Here is a 26901-nt window from a genome sequence, read left to right as displayed (position 1 = left end):
GATTACCCACCGTATGTGATTTAATTGAATCTAATATCCAAGATATGATTCGTGCATTTTTAGCCTCCCATGTTTGAAGTTCCTGGGTGACAATAGGAGCTGAACTTTGTTAAAAAAAAGAAAAAAAGAGCTGAACTGGACTCGTTAAGATGCCTCTTCATTCTCTTTCTCGAACATTTTGAATTGAATCTTCTAACTAAAATAATTCTTCTCATTGAATCAAACAATGAAATTTTATCTAGACATTATTAATCGAGAGGAACGAATTCCCACCAAACAGGATTTCGAAAATCTGATCATATATAACAAGAACCCAAAAGAATTTTAGGTTGAAGTGTGCAAACAAGATGCAAAAGCTCCTAGAACACAGCGAGAGATACAAACTTTTAGATTTTAGAACTCAATCTCTGATACTTATATAAAAATTGTTCCACAAATTGCCTATAGCTAATATAAGAGAATATTGTAGAGAAATTATGGGAAAGCAATAAATCAGAGATTTAGCTATACCTATTCTCCAATCCTCAAAGTCATGATGGCTTAACTTTGTAGCCGGGTAGGAGTAGTACCCCTTGTAGTCTCTTTAAATATATTTTTTAGCTTATCAGAAGAAGAAAAATGATAAGCTTGTCTAAAGAACCATTAGCACCATAACATAAGGATCAAAATTATTCATCACTCATAAATAGAGAGGGCAAAATGAAATAAAGCAGATATTATTTAATTCAAATGTCAAGCAAACTAGTCATGCATGCAAAGGAAACAAAGCAATATTTTGTCCTTGAGCTAGAGATAGGAAAAAAAACTACATAACCAAAAGATCACTCCAAGTTGTTGCAATTCAAAGCATCCTTGACTTTTAGGATTGTTGAGGTTAAAAGGGAGTTCACAGCTTCCACAGATTCCATGTTTGACATATTGATTCCATCTGGACTTGAAGCAAGTATTTGGAAAGCCACAGTCAGTAATGAGCCTCCCAATCTTTCAATATCTGAACTATTAAATGCTCCCAAAGCTGCATTTGGTTCACCATCTGCAGAGATGACAAAACCTGATGGAAGAACTGGTAACATTGAAGAGTCTTCTCCGTTTATGGCCGAATTCATAGCTGCTACATCGGTTGGAGCATACACAACATACGATCCCATGGGAGTTGTGAAACTCTCTTGAAGAACCAGCGCATTGTTCTCATTAGGGATGAATGGCTACACATGAAGTCAAATTATACAAGTTTACTTGAAGAAACAATAATTAATGAAGTTAATTAGCACCGTGTTCATAATAATTTAATTCAAAGTACTTCTTACCTTAATAAGTGTCAATGTAAAATACACTAAAATTATTTCGTATAAAAAAAAAGATCAAAAGGAATATTATATTTAAGCATCTAATTGACAATTTACATTACCGTACTCCTTATTATTTTTCTCATGCTGATTAGTTACAGAAATTCCTTAATGACACAATGTCTTTGTTGAATATAATTGTACTAAAAATTAAGCTAAACTTCTCTTTATAACAAAATTGAAACACAAAACATAAGCATGAAAGATTGAAGTTAATTACCCGATAAATAGATATACAATTGCCAGGATGAATTTCATTTGAGATGTGTGCAACCTTGTTCGCATCATTTCCAAAGCAAAGAACATCCCACTATGTATATAAGAAAATATATCAATTCAGTAAGTGTTAATGATTCTGCAATGCAAGGATGATTTAAATTTAACTAATTAACCAATAAAAATTGTTCTTTGTACAATGAAATAAAAGATTGATTAGCCTAGCTAGCTTATTAATTGTACGAACCTGAGCACGTCTTCTATCATCAGTGAAGAACTCAAAAACTTTCATGTAATGGAGAGGAAGCCAAATGGAGGTAGCAGCTACAACAATCATGCCCTTTGGTTGACCAAGGTGGTTTCTGTTTTTGCGAATAGAAACCCTCAAACCGCTATTGTTCTCCATATTCATATGTGGGAAGTCCAAGTTACCTGACATGGTTAAACTCTCACAAAAGACTTTGATCATACGATGCGAAAAATTCATTACACTCCTCCTTCCTTCAAGAGAATTGATCACTGAACAATGAATAACAAAAAAGTATATATTTAGCTATATATATAAGCATATGATGATAAATCATAAATCAAATATATAAATGAACAAGTGTAAGGGTTTTTGAGTGAATATTATGACAAAGTGTGACCTCCTCCAGAGTCTTGACTAGGTATCCTTTCAACATAAAAGCAAGCAAATCTCTCGCAAATTCTTTGAAGTTCCATAATCCATCTTTCTGCTCCGTATGCAATTCCTGTAGCAATAAGGTCTTTGTATAGCTGATGGGTTTGGATCTTATCGTCCACTTCCACATGTTCAACCCAAGTAACCTAACATAGAACATAATAATATCTTTCTGTTGAGTTTGTCTGATGAAAAAATTGAATATGAATATTTGAACACAATCCATGAAAATAACTGGACTTAATTAATCCTTGGCTTTATTAAATACTATCGGAAGTATATGATTTTAGTTAGTTGAAAGTAAAATTTCATTGGGATATATTCTCAAATAATGAGGGAGGTGGAATTTTTTAATTAACAAAACTGGTAATAAAATTTTCCTTTCAAGAACATTTTAGAATTTTGATCTTATACTAGTTACTGTTACATTCACACATACATAAACTGTTTTAAAAGAATGACAAAATTTCCAATTCATATATTAATTATTGGAAAAGTCGTGAATGCTTTGACATTATAGCCCTAGCAAGTGACAGACAATGGGTGAGGGAGCCATTACATTTTCTCAGTTAGGCATTCAACTCTGCACGTAGTATCCATGCTTAGCATGTTCAAGAGCATTGATACTTTTCACTAAAATTTGTTTTGAATATATAAAATGTCTTTCTCAATAACATGTAGAGTATTTCAATCATATAGTTGAAGATCTAATCAAGTATTCTATTTTACAAATATGTAAATTACTAACCATGGAACAGCCATTAGGCATTTCTTGAATCATGCATCCAGAGGGATGTCTCCAAGAGTGAAAAAAAGAGGTTTTTTGTCGAAAGGAATCAAATGACACATCTGCTATCACCCATACACCTTCTTCAATTTGCTGACAATAGCGAAGGAATTGAAACTCGCGAGGTTGCACCAAAGGTGAAAGAACATGCATTTGTTCAAACATCTGTCATAAAAGTGTATTATCAACAAATTAAAAAATTATAGCAAAGAAACTTAATCGCAAAAAGCAAGATTAAATTTGCATGAAAATATTTACCAGCTGCAAGGCTCCACTTCGACTTCCTACCAAACCATTTTCAATTACTTTCATTGTTTCTGCCTTTGTAACAATTGTTGGGAACAGATTAACCCATTTGTCCTGTAAAGATGGATTCACCATTCTCTTATGAGTGTAGATGTATTTCTTTATTGTAGATAATCAATATTGTAATTGTAACATTAAATAAAAATGAGTCTTGTTAAGAAGTATAACTAGTCTAGAATACTGACTAAGAAACTAAAAGAAATCAAATTTTATTGGAAATTATATGAAAACACATTTTAAAATCACAGGAGAACACATTTTTTACGTCTCAATAAAAAAATTCTTATTTACTTCCCACTAGTTAGCATTTTTCATAAAATTGAGAGAAATATTTAACAAACAAGAGTTATGAAGTGGATGCTCACCGGATCCAGAAACATGTCAATTAGTTGAATGCTATTAATGCTCACTATTCCTGATTCTTTTGTTGCTTCTACACGCAGATTGGCACCTTTGAAACTATTGGTCCTTGGAAATATTTTCTCATAATTTTCATGCTGAAGAATTGGCTTCCCATCTTGAGTTGAAGACTTGGTCCATAAGGGCTCATTAATCCGAATAAGCCTAACCAATTCGTTCATTGCGGCAGCGGCAACCTTAAACATAAGGGCCTTTTCTATACCTTCACTTCTCAATAAGTTATGGTCATCACTAACCATAATTTGCATACCATAACGACTTGGACCATGACTTGATGAACTTCCACCAATCTCATAGTTTATTGATGAATTTTCAAGTTCTGGAGCATGTGAACTTGATCCTATGATAGGAATATTAAAAGCCTGTTGTTGGAGCTCAGGTGGTGACATTTGTTTCTCCAAGTACCTTGCAAGAAGGCTAGACACTTTCTCATGCTGAAAACCAATTCACAAATAAATATATATATATATATATATATATATATATATATATATATATATATATATATATATATATGCTAATTAAAACCAATTAATCACTCTATAGCCCTAATTTTGTTTAAAAAGAATTAATTAATCAAACAAGTTCATCACTAACCTCTTCTTTTAGCTGAGCATTTTCAAGTTGCATATTTTGGATTGCATGTTCATGATCTTCTTCTTGACACGGTGCACCCCCACAAGATGAGCAAAGCATGTTCTTCAATGCCTCTTTCATTAGAAGGTTTTCAGTATGTATCCTATCATTCTCAACCCGAAGAGCAGTGTTATCTGCTCGCTCGTGTTGATTCTTAAGATAACATATAAATAAAATTGTGAGTTATATATATTATTCATACAATATTTTTTTATATTTTTTTAACACATCTTTTATTTCATCATACATTTTTCTCCTCTTAAATTTCTATATCTTGTTAATTCGTAATGATTTTTATATTCTGAAACAATCAAAAGTTTCTATTTTTTAGTATAATTTGTATGGTAATTATTATTATATATATGATAAAAAAAACTATTTTAAGTATTCTCTCTAATCTTATTATAGAAAATGCTTTCTCTAAAATGAAAGCACTAAGTATGAGCACATGTAAAATAGTTTTTAAATGAAAAGTACTAGATAAAAGAAAATGAATCACCTTGATTTGGGTCCTCTTATTCTGAAACCAAAACTTTATTTGTTTAGTCTCAAGACCAATTTCAGAAGCTAATTGACGTCGTTGAGCTTCGTCAGGGTGTGGGCAATCCTTGATGAATCTTTATTTCAAAAATTAAACCCCAATAATTAATTAGTTGAGACAGTAGATGATCGATAAGTTAAATAATTAAGAAATGCATAACCAAAAAGTAAATGTACTAAGATGCTTAACCTTAAATGTGTTAAAATAAACATTTTTCTCACATTATCCCTCTTTGAAAACAATTTTGTTTAAGATATGATACACTGAATATGAATACTTATTTCAATAAAAATTTAGACCTTGGTATGTCAAGTTGTGAGGGACTTGTCTCTTACTCAATTCCTATTGGTTAACCCTAAATAATATGTTTAAATAGTTCATTGAATTTGACACTTCATTCTCCTTTATAAGAAAAAATATTTATTTTCTTAAATATAAGTAAATTTTAATTAGGTTTGTCTCATTTGATAAGACTATCTTTAAAATACTCTTAATTTAATAAGAGATTAATACTTGATATCAAATTATAATAAATGGTAATTTAAGAAAAAGTTTTTTTTTAATTGAGATTCACACAATTTAATGAAAATAATTAATTTCTTTAATAAATGTAAAATTATTTTTTCTTGTTCTTATAAATAAGAACAGACGAAGTAAAAAGGGAAAATTAAATTCCATTTCATTTCTAAAGAGAATCTATTGCATTGAACATAATAATTATATTTAATCAATTAAAAAAATCAAAATATTAATTAAATTAGTCCTGACAACTCAAATTCAATAGATAAAAAGATAGTCAAAATTAGAACAGAATCAGTCAAAATAATAATAATAATAATGATAAAAAACAGTCAAAACTCTTTAAAAAATTAGACTTAATTTTTTCAATTTTATATTATTTTATTGGTCAATATATTATATAATATAATTTATTAATTAGTACCAATTCCCTATGGTTAATTTAATAAAATGTGAAGTAGTACTAATTTCATCATTAAGTCATTCATCATACAATCAAGTACCAAAGTTGAAACGCATAAAAAAAGTACCAAAGTTAAATGTAAAGTAGAACCTACTAAAATTTCTTATTTTAATTAATTATAAAAAGTAAAATAAAAAACTTATTAGAAAGAGAATATCAAAGATTGTTATTGGTATTTTCTTCATTTGAATCATATATTTGTATTGAAATGTACGTGCTTTTGAAAAAAAGTGCAAAAGTGATTTTTCTAACTTATAAACAATCATAAACTAAAAAAATATAATTCGTGAATCTCACATCTATAATCAATTTTACCAATTCTCTTCTACTTATAAAATCAATCTACCTATCATGCGTAATTTGTACGAGAACTTAGATTCTATCAACATGGTCACTGTAATACACATAAAAAAAATCAATTCTACAAATTAATATTGGTACCATTCATCGTGATTCTAGTGATAGTGGAAAGGACATTAAACCAAATTTAAGTAAAATGAAAACCCATGTTATCAAATAGATGAAGCCAAGCAAGACAAAATCAAGAGAAGTTATTCATCATTAATGTGGAGAGATATGTATTGAGCTTGATTAAAAAATAATGAAACAAAAAAAGTTTTATGAAACAGCTAGCTAGCACGTACATTAATAAATCTAAATGAACTATATTGTGTTACTTGTTTACTTTCATTTCCTTCACCCATAAAGCAAGATGTTCCCTCAAAATCAAGCAAATCAAAATATTAATTAAAAACAATAATGTTGAAAGAAAATATTTACAACCATCAAAAGGGTGATCTTACCTTTCAAGTCTGGCTGTTTGAGCAGAAGAAAGACGTTTGTAGGAGGGTCTTCTTCCCTGGTGAGAACCTTCATCACCAGACCCTCCAGGACTTGCCATTGAAGAATCCATTTTTCAACCACCTACGGTAAGCAACTATTGGAGATTTCTGAGCCTTTAGGGTGTTTATATAATCCCCTTAGACCTTCATAAACCTCGATGTATTTGCACATATGATTTATCCTCCACAAAAGGCAATAAAAGAAATTAATATAATAAAAATAATAAATAGAAAACAATATAAATTGATTATTTTCTACATTTTTTTTGGATTCTTGTGTGAGAGTAAATAGAAAAGTCATTAATCTTTTCCATATAAGAAAATTTTTATTAATTGACAAGGCTGGAAAAATTATAAAAAAGGATGTATTTTTGCAAAACACTATTTTTGGGAAAAGATTATTTCGAAGAATTTGACAACAACTATGGAATATTTTAAAGCCTTTCATATGTACCTAGATTAAAAAATTAATAAAAATAAAAAATATAAGATGAATGAATTATGTGTGAGACACGTTAAATATAAAACATAAGTTATTTAATCAAACGTACATAAGGCTTAAATATGAATTTAGTCCCTCTAAATTTATTATTTTTAGATTTTGATTCTTACAAGTCTTTTTGTGTGCTTTTAGTCTTCATAAATTTTGTTTTTTTTTTTGTTTTTGTAAGTTTATTGTTCATTTATATATAATTCCTATAGGATTGTGTTTTTTCTAATTTTGTGGTCCCTAAAGTACGAACTTATAAGGACTAAAAATTAAAATATTAAAAGGACCAAATAAAAAAAATACATGAACTTACACAAATTAGATTCATATTTAAGCTTCTAGTATATATATATATATATATATATATATATATATATATATATATATATATATATATATATATATATAATCCTAGTGTGATGGTACATAATCTTCTATTTGGTTCAATTAATGGGGAAAAAAAGAGATGAACAAGAAAATTTTAAATTTGAATTGAAAAGAAAATAGCAAGAGAAAATATTAAATTTTTATTTTTAAAAGACAATTTTTTATTTTATCTTTAACTAAACAAAATAAAATATACTGTTATACTTTCTTTTTTTTTGTTTTTTTCTTTCCTCTCACCCAATTATACTATAAATAAACCATTAAGAAATACTATTAAATACACCTATTAATTAATATATTGTAATTATTTAAAAAGATAGTAATAACTGAACTTAATGTATTTTTATATAATAAATATTTTCTTTCCCCTACTAATATATTTTGACATAATAAATTTTTATTTTGGACTTGTTACAATTTTTTTGGTGTGACCATAAGATATCTAAAGTTTTTATTTGACATTCAACTAATCTTCTTCTCCCTGATTCAACTTATCTTGAGATAAAGTTATACCTCTAGTTGTGATTCTGTCCATTTTGATTTGTCTTCTTAGCCATTCTCTCTATTCCCATACTATGATACTTTGGTATATAACAATTTTTTTAAAACAAATATATAATAATGTTTTAATGTAATATTGTGTTTATGTATAATCACACAACCTTTATTTAGTAAATATGATCAATATTGATTAAATAAAAAATAATTCATCTTATATAAAAACTCGAACCAACCTAACTCAACATTGTTCATTTGGTTTAGATTTTTGGACACCACCAATTTGCTTCTTTGGTTTAGATATTTGGATTCCCCTGAGCATTAATTTATATAAAAAAGCATTTATTGTACCACAAATACAAAGTCATCCCAAATTTATTTATGAATTAATTATTTAAAATTTTTAATAGGATTTATTTAATATTATTTATTATGTTCTAGCCCCCACATTAAAAAAATCAATTTATCTCCCTTTAAATTCATCATGTGTATATCTAAGACTATATATGCGGTTCATTTTAAGTGATCACTACTCTAGGAGGAAGGATGAGTATGATGAAGTTTTCTCATCAAATGGTTAAAAGCTTCTATGAAATTTTAAATATGTCAAATATCTCTAACTTCTTACAACATTTAGCTAATGATAATACTAAGATTAATATCTCTGTTCGAAAAATAAAAAATCCAAGCCAGCCAAATCTCACAATTATGATCATTACTACTACCTCTTTTTGGCTTTCTCTCCCTTCTTAAAATGTTTTTGACTTCTTTTTAGAGATCTAATAAGACATGCTAAGGTTCACAAACTAAGAATGTCACTCTTTAATTTTACTAGCATATAATTAGTTTTTTGTTTGTAAAATATAATTTTTCATTGTAGAGTCACATAGATTCATTTGTTATTTTATTGTAGTGGGATGTTATGTGTTTTGAAAGACCTATGCACGAGAATACACACATCTCCATTGGAACTCATCATAGCAAATATATATTGACTATTCATGTACTTAATCACCATATTTATTTCTAAAAGAATATTTTGATCATTATGCATCAAATTATTTTAGTTTATATTTAGTTATGTAATGTTATATAGACTTAAATAAATTTGTAGTCACTATAATACAAGATTAAGTTTGTTAATTGACCTCTCTTTTTTTGTCTATTTTAGTCCTCTTAATTTATTGCAATCTTGTAAGCTTTTAAATGAAAATCAAACTTGCAAACCAAATGTCATGAATGATGGGGATAACCTCTACCTTTGAGGAAAGTAGCAAAAGAAAAGGTTTGCCCCCTTCTTTTATGCTTTGGAAAACCTAAGAGACACTAGAGAAAATAAAAGAATTTAGCTTTGGTGAAAACAACATTGTTAGGAAATTTTAAAATACAACCAAAAAATTTAACTTGATTGGTTGGCAAAAGGAAAATCATACCAAGGATAATATGAAGTCCAACAAAAGGCAGACATATCAAATTAATAAGAACCTATCTTGAATTACAAGAGGATAGTGAATACAAACATAAGCATGAATACTATCCTAAAAGGGAGTAGATACATTAAGCAAAATAGGCAAAGGTTTAACAAACAATTTCGGATGATGCACACAATCATAAGAAATAAAGGAATGGGTTGATCTTAAGTCATATAACATAACTAAATGTTCTTGGTTTAAGAAACAAATGGTTTGAATAAGGTTATTAACCACCTTTGTTTTCTCACTGCTCAAGGTAAAGATCCTTCCTTTAACTTTGAGTGCTTGGTTGAATGCTCTACCCAATTTTAGATTTAGGGAATCTCGATGAAATGACCTAGTGCATTTGAAGTAGACATTTTGACTGAATAAACATGTTCCTTTACTCACTTTCCCATATTTGGGACAACCTTCCACCTTTGGATTCACAATAATCACTACATTGTATCCAACCTTTTGAGACTTTATTCCTTGGAAGCACTTTCCTTTGCCCCTCTTCCTCTTGAAGGATTGTGTTTGGTCCCCTCCATTGTGCTCAAATTCCTCTTCACTATGAGGTAGTTGTTAACCAAAGTGAAGAAATCCCTAATTTCCAAGATCTTAACCATATTACAAATTTTGTACATTAGACCTTGCTCAAACTTAATTGTCTACCGCTCTTTATTTGGATTGTAAATACTATGAGAACTTGGTCAACTCTTCAAGCTTAATCACATATTGGCCAACACAAAAGCTTCTCTGTTGAAGTTAAAGAAACTCCACCTCATTTTGATTTTATACATTGTGGGAAAAACACATATCTCTACGAACAATCTTGAAATTATCATAAGTGATGAAAGTCTAAGTTCACCATTTTCTCACTTATTCCCCTTCACCAATTTTTAGCCTCATCCTTGAGCAAGGAGTGTCCTTTATTCCATGGCATCATTCTTTCTTTACCAAAAAAGAATTTTACCACTTTATAAGGAAAAATGGGATGAAAAAATCCTATGTCAAATGATGTTCTAGGGGTCTCGCACTTAGTATAGGTACAATCATACTTAATGTTGGACCTTGGCACTTAACACGTAAGGATGACACTTAGCGCAACTATGCAAAGGGTTATAGACTTTCTCTTTAGAAGACTTGTGCTTAGCGCACAAAGGTTGCACTTAGCATTGTCATGTAGGAACTTTGGGACACACTTTTTACATGTTTTGGTGTTTAACACACTTTTCTTGCGCTTAGAGTCTTTATCTAGAGCCCTAATCTCGTTCTCTTAAAAGCTTCATGCTTAACGCGACTATGGTTGCGCTTAGTGTAGACATATTAGACACCAAACCCAAGTCTCACATAATTCATGCTTAGGGCCATGAAAGCACACTTAGCACAAAAGGGTGATTTTTATATTACAAAAGTCACAAATTTAATATCCTTGTGACCATTAATGGCCCTTAACCAACCAAAAATGTTGTAAATACAACAAAAATGCTTCATTATGCCTTCGAACGTCAAATCCTCATATTTTAACCCATTAATCAAAACAATCACATAAATAAATCCAAGTCCTAGTGATTCATAAAATACCAAAGAGGAGGAAAGAAAACAATCAATTAATAGGAAAAAGGAAGGAAAAGAAAAAGGAATACACTCGCAAGATATATTTTTGACATGATTGCGTAGAGGTATTTCTTCTTTCCTTTTTTTTTCTCTTTCTTCCTCTCTTTTTCTCACTTTTCTTTTCCTCTTTTAAAAGTTTAGTGAGTGTTTGTGTGTCTAGAAATGCTTAGGGGCTCTTATTGGGCCTCATAGGGCATTCTCCCAATTAGCTTAACTATAGCCCACTATTACTATATAATACAAAACACTTATCACACAAGTGAAAAATACATCTTATTTATTATTTTAGTATTATCATTAACCTATTTTGGGGATGTTACACATATTACAATATGATTACCGACATTAAAACTATATGTAATTAATTAGGGAGAGGTATCTAGGATAGTCATCATAAAGTTTCTAGTTATCTAGATAGATGCCCAAATTCCCACCGCTTGCCCTTAACTTACACAATAGTTATCGGTTGATACAAAAAAATAGTTTTTTTTTAAAATTGTACATGAGTTTCAAGGATAAAAAGAAGCAGGGGATAATATCTTCACATAGTTGTAGCATTAATTGTCCATCTAACATTTCAAGAGAGAATGGTTTTGTCTTGAAATGCATGTAGCATATCCATGAAACAAGATTATAAAGAAAGAGGTATACTATGAGCCAAAATAGGTTGCCTATTCTATTTAGTCCTCTATTGCTATCTTATTGGTCCCAGATGGTCGCTAAAGTAGGTATAATCCTTGATTTCACGCTTCTTAACCATGATACATTGGAATCGATTGGTTCATCCACAAAGTGAAAGTGGTTATGACCAACTTATTTTATCACCATAGTTGTTTGAAAGATGGGTTTGGCTAGAGCAACACCTTGCCTTGATGATGAAGTGTTTTCCTTCAAAGTCATTGCATTCGAGAGGTTTGATGGTGCATTTTTGTGGAGAATATGGGACTTGGGAAGGCATATTAGAGTGTATAATAGTGTGCAAAACATGCAATTTATCATCCCTATTGATTAATCGCTAGATTTGTTATTGACACAAGTAGAAGGTGCATTGTTCGTTAACCCTGACCATTATCATGTCAACTTTTTTTCGCTTATTATGATTTTTAGCGTCATGATTTTCTCTCTGCTATCTATTAGCATGAATTGATAATGTAGGTCTCTTAGAATATTGGATTTCCATCTGATCGATTATATTATTCATAATCACAATCACTTTGAATTTGTTACTAGCATTAGAATTTTTACCTTTTTTTGTTTATATCTTTAGTAATTGGAGATTAATGTTTTTTCACCTCACAATCATCCATTCATCATGTAATATTTTATCATCATTAAGGTGAGAATTCATTACCGAATATGTTGTCATATTTCCCTCCACAATTTTTGTTTCATTACCAGTTGAACTCTTGTTGGCCAACTTCCCTTAAGAGCGATGATCGAGCACATTTTGACAAGAATTATGGGTGTATAAGGAAATTTTTGACCAAGTGGACAAAATAACCACATGAAGCACATATGATAAACAGACCTTTCTATTCCACTTTGTACCAATGGACATTAAACCAAGACTTTTTAGCCACCACTGGTTGGGAGATATTCGTTATCACCCAAATTCTTGTGAAGTGCCTATGCTCAACCTTCAAAGTGTTACGATAAAACTTTTATGGGTTTTCCTACTATGAAAGTAATAGCCAGGACGAAATTCCTATCATAATAGATAATATTTAATCTTGGGAACCAAATCCGTACAATGGTTTGCTTTACGTGAGCACTTGGAGAAGCAAAAGTTTGACTACATTTGTCATCGCTAAATCAAACTTGACCATGAAAAACCCATTATCCACATCCATTATATCAAAGCCCCTTTTGAGATTCCATACCTTCATCATGCCATAGCCAATTGACTTTCCAAGTAATTTAATCACTAAAGCATCATTCCAAGGTCCACGTAATTCTTGGAAAACTTTACCATCTAAATACACCTTCGAAAGTAATTTGTTGTCATTCTTATACTCAATTCTAACAAGGTTTTGCTATGTTAAATCCATTTTCCCCCTTGGTGGCCGTGATTGTTTGTTTCTTAGAACCTTATCCTAGAAAGAAAACAATGGCCACTACTATTGCATGATCTTGTTGTCCCCATTTATCTAACAACTTCAACAATATAAGTTTGACCCCCCAAGGTTAGTCACAGAGAAAAAGAAGTTCTCTACCTCACAATCAAATCATTTTCCCTATATATATGAAATAAAAAAGACTTAAATTAATTAAAAGTAAAGAATTATGTAATTCTTTGTGATATAATTATGCAAAATGACACAAGAAGGTCCAACAACTACCCTTAAATACTATGGAAGCAAAAACTTCCAATCATATCCTCCTTCATCTAGAAATGAAAAATCCCTAGAAATCTTAATTGAAAGAACTGATCAAAGCATCATTTATGTTTTCGACTGTTGAGGTGATGAGAGAGTTAACAACAGTCACAAATTCCATCATCATGGTCGGTGAACTATTCATCAATATTTGGAAAGCTACAGTCAGTAGTGATCCTCTTGTTCTTACATCCCCATTTCCACTACTCGATGCGCGAGCATTTGTAATAGATTGTCCTTCCTCTGAAATGACAATGCCTGATGGAAAAAATGGCATTGTCGATGAATCTTCTCCATTTATTGTCCTCTTTATGTCAAGTATATTGGTTGAAGAATATACAACATATGATCCTAGAGGATCGGTACAACTTTCTTGAATAATCACCACATTATTTGCAGTTGGGTGGATAGGCTGCTTCACATGAATGATTAAAATAAGTTTAATCAAGTTCATATCAAAAGCAGTATCAATAAATTAATTGAAGGTTTCATTTTTCCTAAAAGGTAAATCAAAGGAATTGCAATAGCTTATATGATAATCATAAGTACACAAATCACTATATATTTTCCAATGCATGAAACCCTAATCACACTATTTTTCATCGGTTATCTTATGACATTTGGTTTACAATTTTTTCCTCCATTTTAAAAGCTTACAAGAATGCAAGAAATTAAGAGGATTAAAATAGACAAAAAGATTAAGAGGTCTAAAACAAAATAGCCGTATATTATATGGACTAAAATGTTATTTAAGTCATTAGAAAATTAATAACTAAATATAAACTAAAATCATTTCAATACATAATGATCATGCATTATTTTAGAAATATATAAGGTAATTAAGTACCTGAATAATGGATATATAGTTGTTGGGATGAGTTCCCGTGGATATGCGTGCAATCTCATGTAGAGGTCTTTTATAACACATAGCATCCCACTAAAAGAAAATAGCAAATGAATGGATGACTCTATAATGAAAAATTATGATTTACAAACAAAAATATTAATTATATGCCAATAAAATAAAAGAGAGATATTCTTAGTTGCTAAACCTTAACACGTCTTATTGGATCCCTAAAGAAGTCAAAAACATTTTGAGAAGGCAAAGGAAGTCGGAAAGATGTAGTAGCAGTGATTATAATATTGGGATTTGATTGATTTGAGTTTGTGACTTTTCGAGCACAAATCCTAATCCCAGTATTCTCATCAGCTAAATGTTGTGGGAAGTCAGTGATACTTGACATATTTAAAATTCCATAGAAGCTTTTAACCATTTGATGAGAAAACTTCATCATACTCATCCTTCCTCCTAGAGTAGTGATCACTGAAAATGAATGATATATATAGTCTTAGATATGTACACATAATGGATTAAATAGGAGATAAATGAATGTTTTTTTAATATAGGGCTAGAAAAATGTTAACAAATATAAATTACATCCTATAAAGTATTACTAACTAATTACCTCAAAAGTAAATGTTAGATGACTTTTTGTATTTGGGGTTCAACAAATATCTTTTTGTATAAAAAAATTGTTTATATAAATTAATGCTTAATAGGGGTGTAATTGGATCAAGTTGAGTGAGTTTTGGGGCATCCAAAAATCTAAATCTATTAAACAACTTTGGGGTGTCTAGAAATCTAAACCAAATAAACAATACCAAGTTAGGTTGGTTCAAGTTTTTTGCTTTTGGGTATGCATTTGAAATCAAACCAACCGACAAGTTGATTAAAATTAAGTGATAAAATAATGTTCCAAAATAATAGTAAATTATAAAAATTGAAAATAAACAGTATGAAAAATCAAGAAAAAAAATCATATATTCATCTTCCTCTACAACATCACCTTGTATTCTGGTGCTTTCACCAACCACCTTCGAATTCATAAAAGCAACACCATATAGGAATGAGTTTACCACCCTTGAAATGCCCACTCACAACCAAAGCCTTATACCTAGGCCACTGGCATGAGAAAGGCTTCTTGTACAAATGAAGCAAAGTTTGAAACTTTATGATTATGGCAAAGATAGTTCATGAGGAATCATCAAACGAATAATTACTTTAGTGATTTTATGGTTTACAATTTTAATTTGTGTAATCAATGAATTAATTATTCAATGATCTCCTCATTTACTTCCTTAGAGTGTCTTCTTCATATATCCTTGTTACAAAGGATGTTAGAATCTTTAGGGTGTCGTCAAACAAGACTACAGTCACCAAGATGGTGTCATTATCAATGACTTATATAATCGTGAGTTCAAAGTGATCGTATATTATATCTTTGTCAAACTTATGCCTCAACTCATGTGTCAACTAAAAGATCCTCACGACACATAATGAAAAAGGAGTTCTAGCATGGAGCTTCAACGAGTGAGTGAGTGGATGAGAAAAGGAACCTTACACATATTGTGTATGACTCGAGTTAGATTTTTTAGGTTCGTAAACTTATAACCTAAAACTCGAGCCAAACAAGGTCGGGTTAGGAAAACAAAAATCGAACTGAACCAATGGTCCAAACCAAAATGTCAAAATGTAATCAAGTGGTCCATCAAATTCGTGAGTCAACCTATACTCGTTTAGACCTTTAATGATTACTTATGGTCACATGTCAAAACAAATTCGATAAATAAATAATGTAAATAGATTTGGAACAGAGATGGAAAAGAGTAACCTCCACCGATGTCATAATTAGGTATGTATTCAACTTCAAGACTAGTAAATCTTTCGCACATTCTTTGAAGTTCCAAAAGCCATCTTTCTGCTCCATATGCAATATTTCTATTAACAAGATCTTTAAACAGATGATGTGTTTGGATCTTCTCATCCACTTCAACATGTTCAACCCAAGAAACCTGGAAGGACGTATATAAAGTTATAACAAAAGTTTGTTTCAATTAGCATTAATGGTCTCAAAATGATGCAGTACAACTTTTCATAATCTTTAAAATAGAAATATAAAGTTAAATGTTCACACATGCACGGACAAACAAAGGCATACACACCCATACACACATAAAACACACGGCAAAGATTTCTTTGTCCCATGAGTTTGCTTTCAATCATAGAAATAGATGTTTTATATATAAGGGGGAAACAGATTAAGGGTAATATCTTAAATCCTTTACCTCAAATTATTTTGATGATTTAAAATAATGGGAAAAAAAAGGAAGAAAAAGAAAGGTATTATCTTAAAACCTTTCCCTCAAATTGGGACTAATTAAGTAAATGATCGTATAAATTATTTCAATAAGCAGTCACTAAATTAATTACACGCATTATATAAGCTTGTATTTATAAGATTGATTCGAACAAAATCACCAGTCCCACCCTCCCTATCTCACTTGGTGTCACATTAATTAAAATCCACACATGATTTCTTCTGTCATTCTCTTTCCATTCTATCCTAATTTTGTCTTTTACAGCTTACCGATATGGTTCCCTCCCCCTCTACAACCTCTACCTTCTCCAACCCCAAATCAACCACTCTTTATTTTTCTCCTCCAACATGGAAAAACACACAAATAAATGTCTTTTGGAAGAAAAAATGAAACCTAGTTCAAGGTTCCTGAAATCATCAACCCACTGGTACAAAACTGTCCTTCAATTAATTATATATGGCCCTTGGTGTCTTTCTTGACATGATGATGTGAAAGAGAATATTGTGCAAAACCCTGCAAACTTTTACTCATATTAACTATATAATTTTGTCCATTATCAAATAATTATCTTATATATATATATATATATATATTTGCATTATCAGTATTATCAAAATATCAAATTAATGTCAATGGCAGAACCTCGGCCCACAGTTGAAGTGGCTGTGGTTTTATCCTTCGGGTGTTCCATGCCATTTATTGCGCCGCGTTATATCTCAGTCATGATTTGTGGTAGGCTTATAATGGAGGGCATATTATGTTGTTATTTTGCATATTATTTTGGTTGTGTTGGGTGGGGAACAGATATGAGTTCCCTCTTTCTTTTGTAATTACCAAAGTCACTGTGTGTAGAATTATTTCAATTTATATTAAAATTAGTTTAAATATTAGTATAACGATGTGAATCAAATTTGAAATTAGTTTTAGGATTGGAGAGGCGAAGGGGAGTGATAGCTTAGCAGACCAATTTGGAACAAAATGGGAAAAGAATGGTAGAAAAGAAATTACATGATAGTCACGTGTGGATTTTAATTGATGTGACAAATTTTAATTGGTGGGACACCAAGTGAGACAGAGAAGGTGCGATTGGTGATTTTGTTCTAGATTGACGTGACCTAATGACTAACTTGAAGTTTAATTTATTTCATAAACTAACCACATCATCATATTTTCTCATGCTAAATGAGGGGACAATAAACCCTCATGTCATGAGAAAAAGTCCAAACTTGAGATCATGTCATCTCACACATGAAGCATTTATTCATCTTGGACAATAAGTCTTGTGATTGATTTTTAATAGGATTCATTTTCTTCTAACCTGGTAACCAACTTGATATCACTTATTTTTTAACATCCTTACATGATAACTCGAACCAACATATATTTTTTAAGTTAGATGTGCATCAATGTTCATATTTACCCAACTTCACCCCTGCTCCATGCTTATCCTTCCTGTCCTCTGCTTACCCTTTTTACCTTTTTTGTGTCTCTAATATATATTTCATCTAATTTTAAATAAGTTAATGAGTATAAACATTAAAATTTCATATCCAACTCCTTTAAAGTATGGTGATGTGTGAAGTAAGAAACACATCTTAATGAGTATATATATTAAGAGGTGTTAAAAATACAATTTTTTATATTCATGCATTTTTTGACATGCACATTTTCCTTTCAAATTAAATACGTCGCAGATATATAAGAAAGAGAGATGTTATTTGCTATGAAAAAGTTGACACAAAAATCTACAAATTAGTGGTAAAATCAATTAGGAAACTAATAACCATACATGGGTAGTTGGAGTAAAAAAAATAACAAATCAGACTTTAGTTATCTTATTTGTGTGGCTTTTATGCAACTAATTATGGTACAATTTAGCATTACTGATATAGAACCAGAAATGTTAATTGTTACGAAAAATTTGACACAAAAAGTAAGAAATTAGTGGTTGACCATGTATTTGACCATAAAGTATAACAACAATATATTATACATTGATGACTTATTTCACCAATGCAACTACATATATGTACTCACCTGGCACATGCCATTAGAAATTCCCTGAATCATGCATCCAGAGGGAAACCTCCAACAGTTAGGATCATGGTTGTTCTCTTTCATGCAGTCAACTGAAACATCTGCTATAACCCATACATTAGCTTCAACTTGGTGACAATAGCGAAGGAAGTAGAATTCCCGAGATGGCACTAAAGGTGAAAGAACGTGCATCTCTTCACGCATCTACAAAATATAAAAAAATCGTGGTTTGTTATAAAATTGAAATACTATTGTAACAAAGAAACTTATTGCATGGAGCAATAAGGTTTGCATGAAAGTATACCAGCAACAAAACTCCACTTCGATTTTCCAATGAACCATTTTCAAGTACTTGGATTGTGCGCGCTTTTGTAACAATTCTTGAGAAAAGATTTTCCCAAATTTCCTACAAAGGTTACAAAATAAAGAAAATTCATTATGAATCAGTGACCAATGCAAGACCCTGAGCTAGTGGAGCAAATTATACAAATTGAAATCAGGGGTTCAAATATATAAATATAGAAAAAATACAATACAAAATAAATTATAAAATTTTGTAAAAAAACAATTTACTTGTGAGTTTTAAAAAAATGAGATACACCCTTGATCATAATGTAGGTCTGCCAATGATTATGATTATATATATATATATATGAGGGCGAAAGTAATAGTACTGACCGAATTTAAAAGCATGTCAACTAATTCCTTCGCCTTAATTCTGACAATTCGCGAATCTTTTGATGACTCTACGCGCGCTTTGGAATTCTTGAAGTGGTTAATCCTTGGAAAGATCGTTTCATAGCATTCAAGATGAAGAACATATCTCTGATCAGTTGAAGACTTGACCCATAAGGGCTCATTTGTGCGCAAAAGCTTGAGCAATTCATCCTTAGCAGCCACTGCAATATGTGCCATCATTGTCTTTTCCATCTGTGTTATTATTTTGCTCCCAGCTTGGCTTGACATGGTATCTTCTTCATCTTGAAATGAATCATGACTTGTTGAAGCACCAAGATTCATACGAGATCTTCCAGCTCTTAGTCTTAGAGAACTTCCTAGTAATGGACCATGTGACGAAGATCCTCTGATAGGGGAATCCAAGTTTTGTTCCAAAATTGGTTTATCCATGTGCTGTACAAGAAACTTAGACAACTTCTCATGCTGCAAAAAAAAAAAAAACACAAATAGATATGAATCATATTATATATAGCTTTTATAAGATGTATTGAATGATTAAGGAATAAGGAAAGAATATCATAAGTTTACTTTTCTCCTAATAAGAATTAACATTATAATAAATTAAAATTTTTTGATAAAAAATGTTTTTAGTCTCAAAGATAACATAATATTTGTTATTTTATTTTCATTTAATTTCTTGTTTTCTATCTTTAATAGAATAATGTGATTTTAATCTTTTGATGGCCTACAATAGGCATGACTTTTGTAATTTTTAAGGAAAAGAAAAAGAGGAACAAAAATAAAAAGACAAAATTTCAAAGAACCAAAAATATATATCTGAGTAATAATAAAACCAATCAAATAAACAACAATTCACATAAATAAATAAATAACTAATCAAAGTAGTTAACTAACCTGTGCTTTTAGACGAGCATTTTCAAGACGAAGTTGTTCTAGACAAAGTTCACGCCTTTCTTCTTCATTGTGTGGACCCCCACAAGAAGGGCAAATTATAGTCTTTAATGCCTCTCTCAGTACGAGGTTTTCGTTGTGCATTCTTTCATTCTCAACACGAAGGACATTATTATCCACTCGCTCAGATATAGTCTTTATATAAGATCATAGCACATGTAAAATGGTTAGAATAGCATGTAAAATAATGTTTTAATATAATGATGTATCTAAGTAAAGAAAATATATAGATTACGCACCTTTTTTTGAGTCCTCTTATTCTGAAACCAAAATTTTACTTGTTTTGGCTCAAGCCCGAGATCTTTGGCTATTTGACGTCTTTCGATTTCATCTGGATTTGGGCACTTTCTGAACAGTCTTATAAATTTGAAACAAAGATCCCAGTTAATAGAGAAAGTATTGCAAGATAATTTAAGTTGAATAACAAATGCATAATCCCGAAAAAAAATTACATAAGCTATGAAGGATATGTAGAATGCTATGCCATTAATTACTAAAATGACAAGTATATGTGTGTATAAGTATACAGAGACATCAACAAGTATATGAAAATTAATATCTTTTTTTTAATCAGAAAAAGTATTAATATATCTAAAATGCAATTCATCATCTCCACTTTCATTCTTGGTGTTGCTTGTTGGCTTGCCCATTCTTGTCAGATAAACTATGGCATTACAGAAGGCACCAATCGCAAATGGAACCAATCACGGAAGGGAAATTTAAAAATGGTTTTTAAAAATAAATGGAATTAATATATAGAGGAGCCAGAAAAGATACACGAACACAAGTCATTATAATTAAATTCAAACTCTTAAGTATTCGTTCAACTTTGATATGATTTTGGTAGAAAAAACTCGGTTTCCCTAAGGTCGTGGATGTAATCCCACTCCCAAACCCCGGCTACTATGTTATGTTTTATTTTAAAAGCATATTATATTATATTATATTATATATATATATATATATAAAAGTTAAGATTTCATTTTCATACTTTTATTTTTTATATTTATTAAAAATATAAATTATTATTTTAATAGTTAAATAATTAAAATTATGATAACAAATAAATAAAAAATTAAATAAACAATTAATTTCATTTTTTTCTAAGATCTTTGTTATTTATTGAATTTATATATTATTTAAATTAAAATATAATTTATAATTTAATAAATAATTTACTTAAAAATATATATAAGTGAAACAGGTTTTCCTAAAAAAGAAAAAATTAAACCCACAAAACTCAATGGAGATAGGGTTACAGGGACATGAAGAGTCAAACCAATTTCAACTCGTATGGTTCTCATGCCTAAAATACACAACAGACATGTGAAGACTAATACCCCACAAAAATTAATAAAAATATGCAAAAATATTTTTTTAAAACAAAAAACAGCAGTCATGATCTTAAATTCTAATTTCGCTTGGAAAGTAGATCAACAAAAGATCTTCCTTTAAAAGCATCAAACAAAGCAAAACCCATGTCATGAAAAAAAATAACTCAGTAATTTATTATTCAACCTATACGCACATAATGAATTGAACTTGATAACTACATGAAAAAGTGATTAGATTTTATGGATATAGCTTGCTCTATATATACATGCAGCAAGAGATCTCCAAAGTATCATTTGTCAATCTCGCGGTATCTGCTGCGATTGAGACAAGTTAGCCATTTTCTTTTATATCCTTCACTCATATAATTCAAAGACTAGCAAATTAAATTTTTTAAAAAAAAAAAAAATAGCAAGAAGTCATCTTACTCTTCAAGCCTAGTTCTTTGATCCTCTTTATGACGACGGTAGGTGGTCGTCTTTTTTCCTTTGTTTAAGCTCTGATTGTGTTGATCATCACCAGACCCACCAGCAGCTCCCATGGCAAAATCCATTTTTTTTTCAATTCACCTGCAAAAGACTAGAGTTTTTGAGTGTTTTGCTTCCTTTACCCTTTTTTGCGTTGAGTTGTGTGAACTCTTAAGAGATTTATATAAATGCCAATTTGCATGACGACCTCAGTCTTGGTGAGCATATAGGAGTTACCTTTGCAGTTTGCATTTCCAAGATCACAAAAAGTGATAAAATCCGGCAAAGAAAATAATAATAATAATGAGATTTTTACCTCCTAGGAAGGATTTTCCCTAAGATTATTGTGTTATTTTGCCGACCAAAAAAAACTGTGTGCTATGATGGACAGAAATTAAATGTTCAACTTATTTACACGCATACAAGCATACCTCTCCAACCTAGTAACAGCTATATGGGGTAGTAAAAAACAAATTATGAAAGTTATAAGAAAAAAAAATATTAATGAAGAGTATATTTGGAAAAATTCAGATTGTAACGGATGGTTTTGCCTAGCCTTGCATTGTACCAAGCATGACAACTCATGATATGCATGCAAAAAGATGAGAGAACTCGGAAAATATCAAACTAAAAAACAAAACACTGAAACTGAATTTTGACTATGAAAATTGAAACTGTGGGGTTAAGTTTCGGTTTGGTGGTTTAAAAAAAAAATGCATATATATCGTGGAGTTAAGTTTGTGCTTACCCTTGTAATGAAATAAGAAGGAATATGCAAAGAGGAGGAAAACAAAAACAGGTTCAAAATAAATATACTTTCTAGTTTCTAAGCAGGATAAGATAATTGACAATAAATGAGTATGAGCCTTTTAAATGTACATTGGCTACACAGGGCCACTCAAATTAAAAATAAATAAATTGTAAGCAATTAATGAGCATCGCTTTAAGGATGTGTTTTTATTCGTATATTGCGAAAAGTCATTAATTGAAGACTTTTATTTATATTATTATTTTACTATATAATATATTCTCGTAGTAATTGTGGTGGGAGGCACTAATTGGAGCCTTTAGTTCTATTTTTTTAGAGTATGATATACTCGAATAAATGTTGTGAGAGAAAGACATTAATTGAAGCTTTTAAATTTATAATTTTTTATATAATAAAAGCATAAAAAAGTGAAATTGAAAAGAAATTAATAAATGCGGATGACGAAATCAATTAATGATCAAATAATAGCGGTGGTGACACATTACAAAACAGAATAAATTTATTTTCAGTAAAGAGTACCATTAGAAATAAACCTTATATTCGTTCAAAAAGAAAAGAAATAAACATTATAGTGATATAAAAAATAAGATGAATGAAATTTAAAAATTTAACAACATTGAAATGTGAATATTTTATTAAAAAAATAAATAGTAATTATATATTAAAGTGTTTACTCTTAAGAGCGGAGAGTTTTATCAATCTATTCTCACTCAATGCGTCTGATTTTTTAAAAACATTTTTAAATACTATTATTAGAATTCGGTTTATTCTAAATTCTTCAGTTGATAATATCAAAAAATTTTATATTTGTAAATTTTGTCTGACTGTAATTTTTTTATGGAAATGACTGTACAAGTGTTGAAATTTAAATCAATCCAAAATAAAAATGAAAAATTATTTAAAAAAATCAAAAATCAAACTAAACTGATTTTTTTAGATTTTATTTGGATGATTTTTTCTAAAATCAATCTGCTTGGTTCGGTTTTTGATTTTTGTTTTTTAAATCGAATTGCAACACTTATATTATTAATACTTATATTACTTTAGTGTTATATGATTTATATGTATATCACGTGAGTGTTATAATGTTTTGTAGTGTTATTATATGAAATTTATATAATGTATATCATTTTTTTTCAATAAATTTTTTAAGATATATTTGATTTAAAATTGATGAAAATTTGATAGATTTTTATTGTAGAAAATTAAACATATTAATAAATAGGTTGTCATTAGAATTTTTTTTAAATTTAATTTAAAACATGAAAAGAAAATATAAAAATTTTAATGGTATAATATTTTAGTAAAAAGAGTAAAAATTGAATCAACCAAACTTTAAAGTATTAGTTTGTTTGGTTCAAATTTTATTTTTAAATAAAAATCAAATCAAATTGAATCACATATATTTTATAGATTTGATTTGGATGATTTTTTAATGAAAAATCAAATTAAACCGAACGCGAACACTCCAAACTAACTGTAATAATTAATGATTAATTCACATAACTTTTATCATAATTAATTTACTCCTCAATTTCCAAAGTTTTATCTATATGTGTTATTTTCACCTAAAAAATCTATTTGTCTTATTTATTTTGTTTAGTGTAAAAGGTTTTTCTATGAATATGTAACCGTTTTAAAAGTATTACATTTTGAATTTATTCTTATACATAAACTAATTAAAAATCACTTGTCATAAAATAAGGACAGCTATTATCATATACTGGCAAATATATTGAACATTAATCAAAGGATATTGTTTAGTTCAACTAAAAATATAAGTTGAATAGATTTAGAGGGAAATAAATTTTTAAAAATAAATTAATAATAATTAATTTTATATAAAATATTTAATATAAATAAATTTAACATGATTTTTTTAAAATTAATTAAAATGCTAAAAAGAGGAAAATTTTATAAAAACATCTTAACATAAAATGAAAATTTAAAAATAACTAAAACTTTACAAATTTTTTAAAAATAATTTCTATTTTAGAAAAATCCAAAATTCAAAATAAATAAAAAATATTAACATAAAAGGAAAGTTTATTCAATTTTTTTAAAAAATATTAAAATAGGAGAGAAAAATAATTAATTAGTACTAATAATAATGATAGATCCCTTAAAAAAATTTAAATAAAACTAGTTAATAAAAAATTAAGGGTTTAAAAATTTCATACCTAGTATTTGATAATATTGAAAATGTAATTAATTGTTTCCTAAATCAAAGTTACCTTGAAATAATTTTAAAATTATATTTAGTGTCATTAATTATTTCACAATATTTTTTTATGTTTGTAAACATTTAAAAATAATTTTATTAAATATGTTCCTTTTGGGTGAATATTAAAGATATGCCTTTAATATACATATCAACAAATAAAAAAAGTCTTTCAATCAAATTAAAAATTCTTAAAAATATTTCATATTTTCTTTAAATAATTAAAATTGTTTCAAAATTATTTTTATTTTGCTAATATACCTTCTATCTTTCTTAATTATGAATCTAATATTTTTATATTATTTTTATTTCTTTGTAATATTTTTACAAATAAGTATATAATTAAATAATAATAATTAATACGTTTCTACCATTTTATTCATTAAACACTTAACTAAACAAATTACAAAAAACGTACTTTTATAACTATATATCTCTCTCTTATCCTTCCAAAAATCTAAAACAAGAGACTACAACAAATTAAAAGTAAAAAAATTAAAATAAACTAAGAATGTAAATATTTTTATATTGTTATCTAATTAAAAATTATCAAGAAAAATAAGTGTATTAATTTTTATAAAATAATCTTAAAAATTATTTCAAGAATGATATGTTTCTAATTTAACAATAGTGTAAAAAAACAACGCGCATACATAACAAAGATAAGTTTTCATTCTGTATATGGTTTTATTGTGTGACCCTCAGATACATAACCCAAACAAGTTTTTGTTGTGTTATGGGGAAAATTATAAGCTTGTGATTTAATATTTATTTTATTTCGATGGAGTTTAATTAAAGCGATTTCATTCTTAGGCTACTTTTCATAATTAACATGATATATATAGATGGGTGTAACATTATAGAAGAAATCAAACTAAAATCATCATAGATACACAACCTAACGTTCAATAACAAAATACAATAATAAAAACACAATGTCAAATACAAAAGACAAAACATAAATACTTGGCAAGTCTTCCTCCTCCACTTTGTGCATGCTCTTGAAGTGTTCTTAATTTTATGCCCACCGGCCACCTCAACACCCAGCTCAATACACAGTACTAAATATCCTCACAAGCCTCATTTTCCTTAAATCTAATATGGTTTGAAAATCTTCTACAAAAAAAAATATATAAGTACAATGAAATTATACAACACAAAAGATAGAGATATAAAGATACTTACACGATAATTATCATGCTAATTATCTATCTAGATGGTTTATCTGGGTGTTTATCTGGCTGGCTGTTGTAGCATGCATGCCGATAAGGCATAAGGAGAGGACCTTTTATTGGGGACAATATGTATGGATGAGAGTAGATGTGAAACCACTATAATAATCATCAATGCACATTGTCGATAATACTCATCAACATCCTCAAAAGAGGGCACCTATATATATAATCCGATGAGGGGGTTGAGGAATCCCCTAGACATGGCCAAATTGACGTAAGATCCACTCGAGTAGATAGGCATGAACGTGGCTGCCAAATCGAAGCAAGCCAATCAAGTATAATATATATCCCACGAAATTGTTGCACCTTTCATTCATCATTGAATTGTGTCCAAATGACACCATCTAATTGTAGTGAATTTAGTAGGATCTCCTTCGGGGATTTGTCTTAATGTATGTATTGATTCTCTTGCAACCAATAGTTGAAAAGTGCTCATATATAAACCCTTGCCT

The 26901-nt window shown here is 29.3% G+C and overlaps 2 protein-coding genes across 2 annotated transcripts; both read right to left on the bottom strand.

Annotated features, from left to right (window-relative positions):
• Nucleotides 1-707: 707 nt before the first annotated feature.
• On the bottom strand, nt 708-6921 carry LOC100795075 (homeobox-leucine zipper protein HDG11). The gene is made up of 10 exons (XM_006586790.4): nt 6720-6921; nt 4893-5010; nt 4355-4546; nt 3703-4191; nt 3290-3391; nt 2993-3196; nt 2210-2390; nt 1810-2081; nt 1567-1656; nt 708-1205 (listed from the first exon to the last, which is right to left on the bottom strand). Exons 1-10 carry the CDS (start codon nt 6827-6829, stop codon nt 822-824), a joined length of 2142 nt encoding a protein of 713 aa, XP_006586853.1. The 5' UTR covers nt 6830-6921; the 3' UTR covers nt 708-821.
• Nucleotides 6922-13471: 6550 nt separating this feature from the next.
• Nucleotides 13472-22829, bottom strand: LOC100794552 (homeobox-leucine zipper protein HDG11). Its single transcript, XM_006586788.4, has 10 exons — nt 22186-22829; nt 20665-20782; nt 20369-20560; nt 19454-19936; nt 19080-19181; nt 18776-18979; nt 16252-16432; nt 14632-14903; nt 14427-14516; nt 13472-13991 (listed from the first exon to the last, which is right to left on the bottom strand). The coding sequence occupies exons 1-10, from the start codon at nt 22308-22310 to the stop codon at nt 13617-13619; spliced, it is 2142 nt and encodes a 713-aa protein (XP_006586851.1). The 5' UTR covers nt 22311-22829; the 3' UTR covers nt 13472-13616.
• Nucleotides 22830-26901: the final 4072 nt, after the last annotated feature.

This window comes from Glycine max, chromosome 9 (assembly GCF_000004515.6).
Source record: "Glycine max cultivar Williams 82 chromosome 9, Glycine_max_v4.0, whole genome shotgun sequence".
Taxonomy (NCBI): Eukaryota; Viridiplantae; Streptophyta; class Magnoliopsida; order Fabales; family Fabaceae; genus Glycine; species Glycine max.
The sequence above is the reverse complement of the archived record's forward strand: the minus strand, read 5'-3'. Positions and strand labels throughout refer to the sequence as shown.

What these genes read in the sequence shown, in the direction of transcription:
- LOC100795075 (XM_006586790.4), bottom strand. Translation starts at nt 6,829, where the DNA reads ATGGATTCTTCAATGGCAAGTCCTGGAGGGTCTGGTGATGAAGGTTCT. An exon ending in ATGCTCAGCTAAAAGAAGAG is followed by an intron (nt 4,192 to 4,354) that starts GTTAGTGATGAA and finishes ATTGGTTTTCAG; the next exon opens with CATGAGAAAGTGTCTAGCCT. An exon ending in ATTGTATATCTATTTATCGG is followed by an intron (nt 1,206 to 1,566) that starts GTAATTAACTTC and finishes CTTCATGTGTAG; the next exon opens with CCATTCATCCCTAATGAGAA.
- LOC100794552 (XM_006586788.4), bottom strand. Translation starts at nt 22,310, where the DNA reads ATGGATTTTGCCATGGGAGCTGCTGGTGGGTCTGGTGATGATCAACAC. An exon ending in ATAAGAGGACTCAAAAAAAG is followed by an intron (nt 20,561 to 20,664) that starts GTGCGTAATCTA and finishes TCTTATATAAAG; the next exon opens with ACTATATCTGAGCGAGTGGA. An exon ending in TTGACATGCTTTTAAATTCG is followed by an intron (nt 19,182 to 19,453) that starts GTCAGTACTATT and finishes TAACCTTTGTAG; the next exon opens with GAAATTTGGGAAAATCTTTT.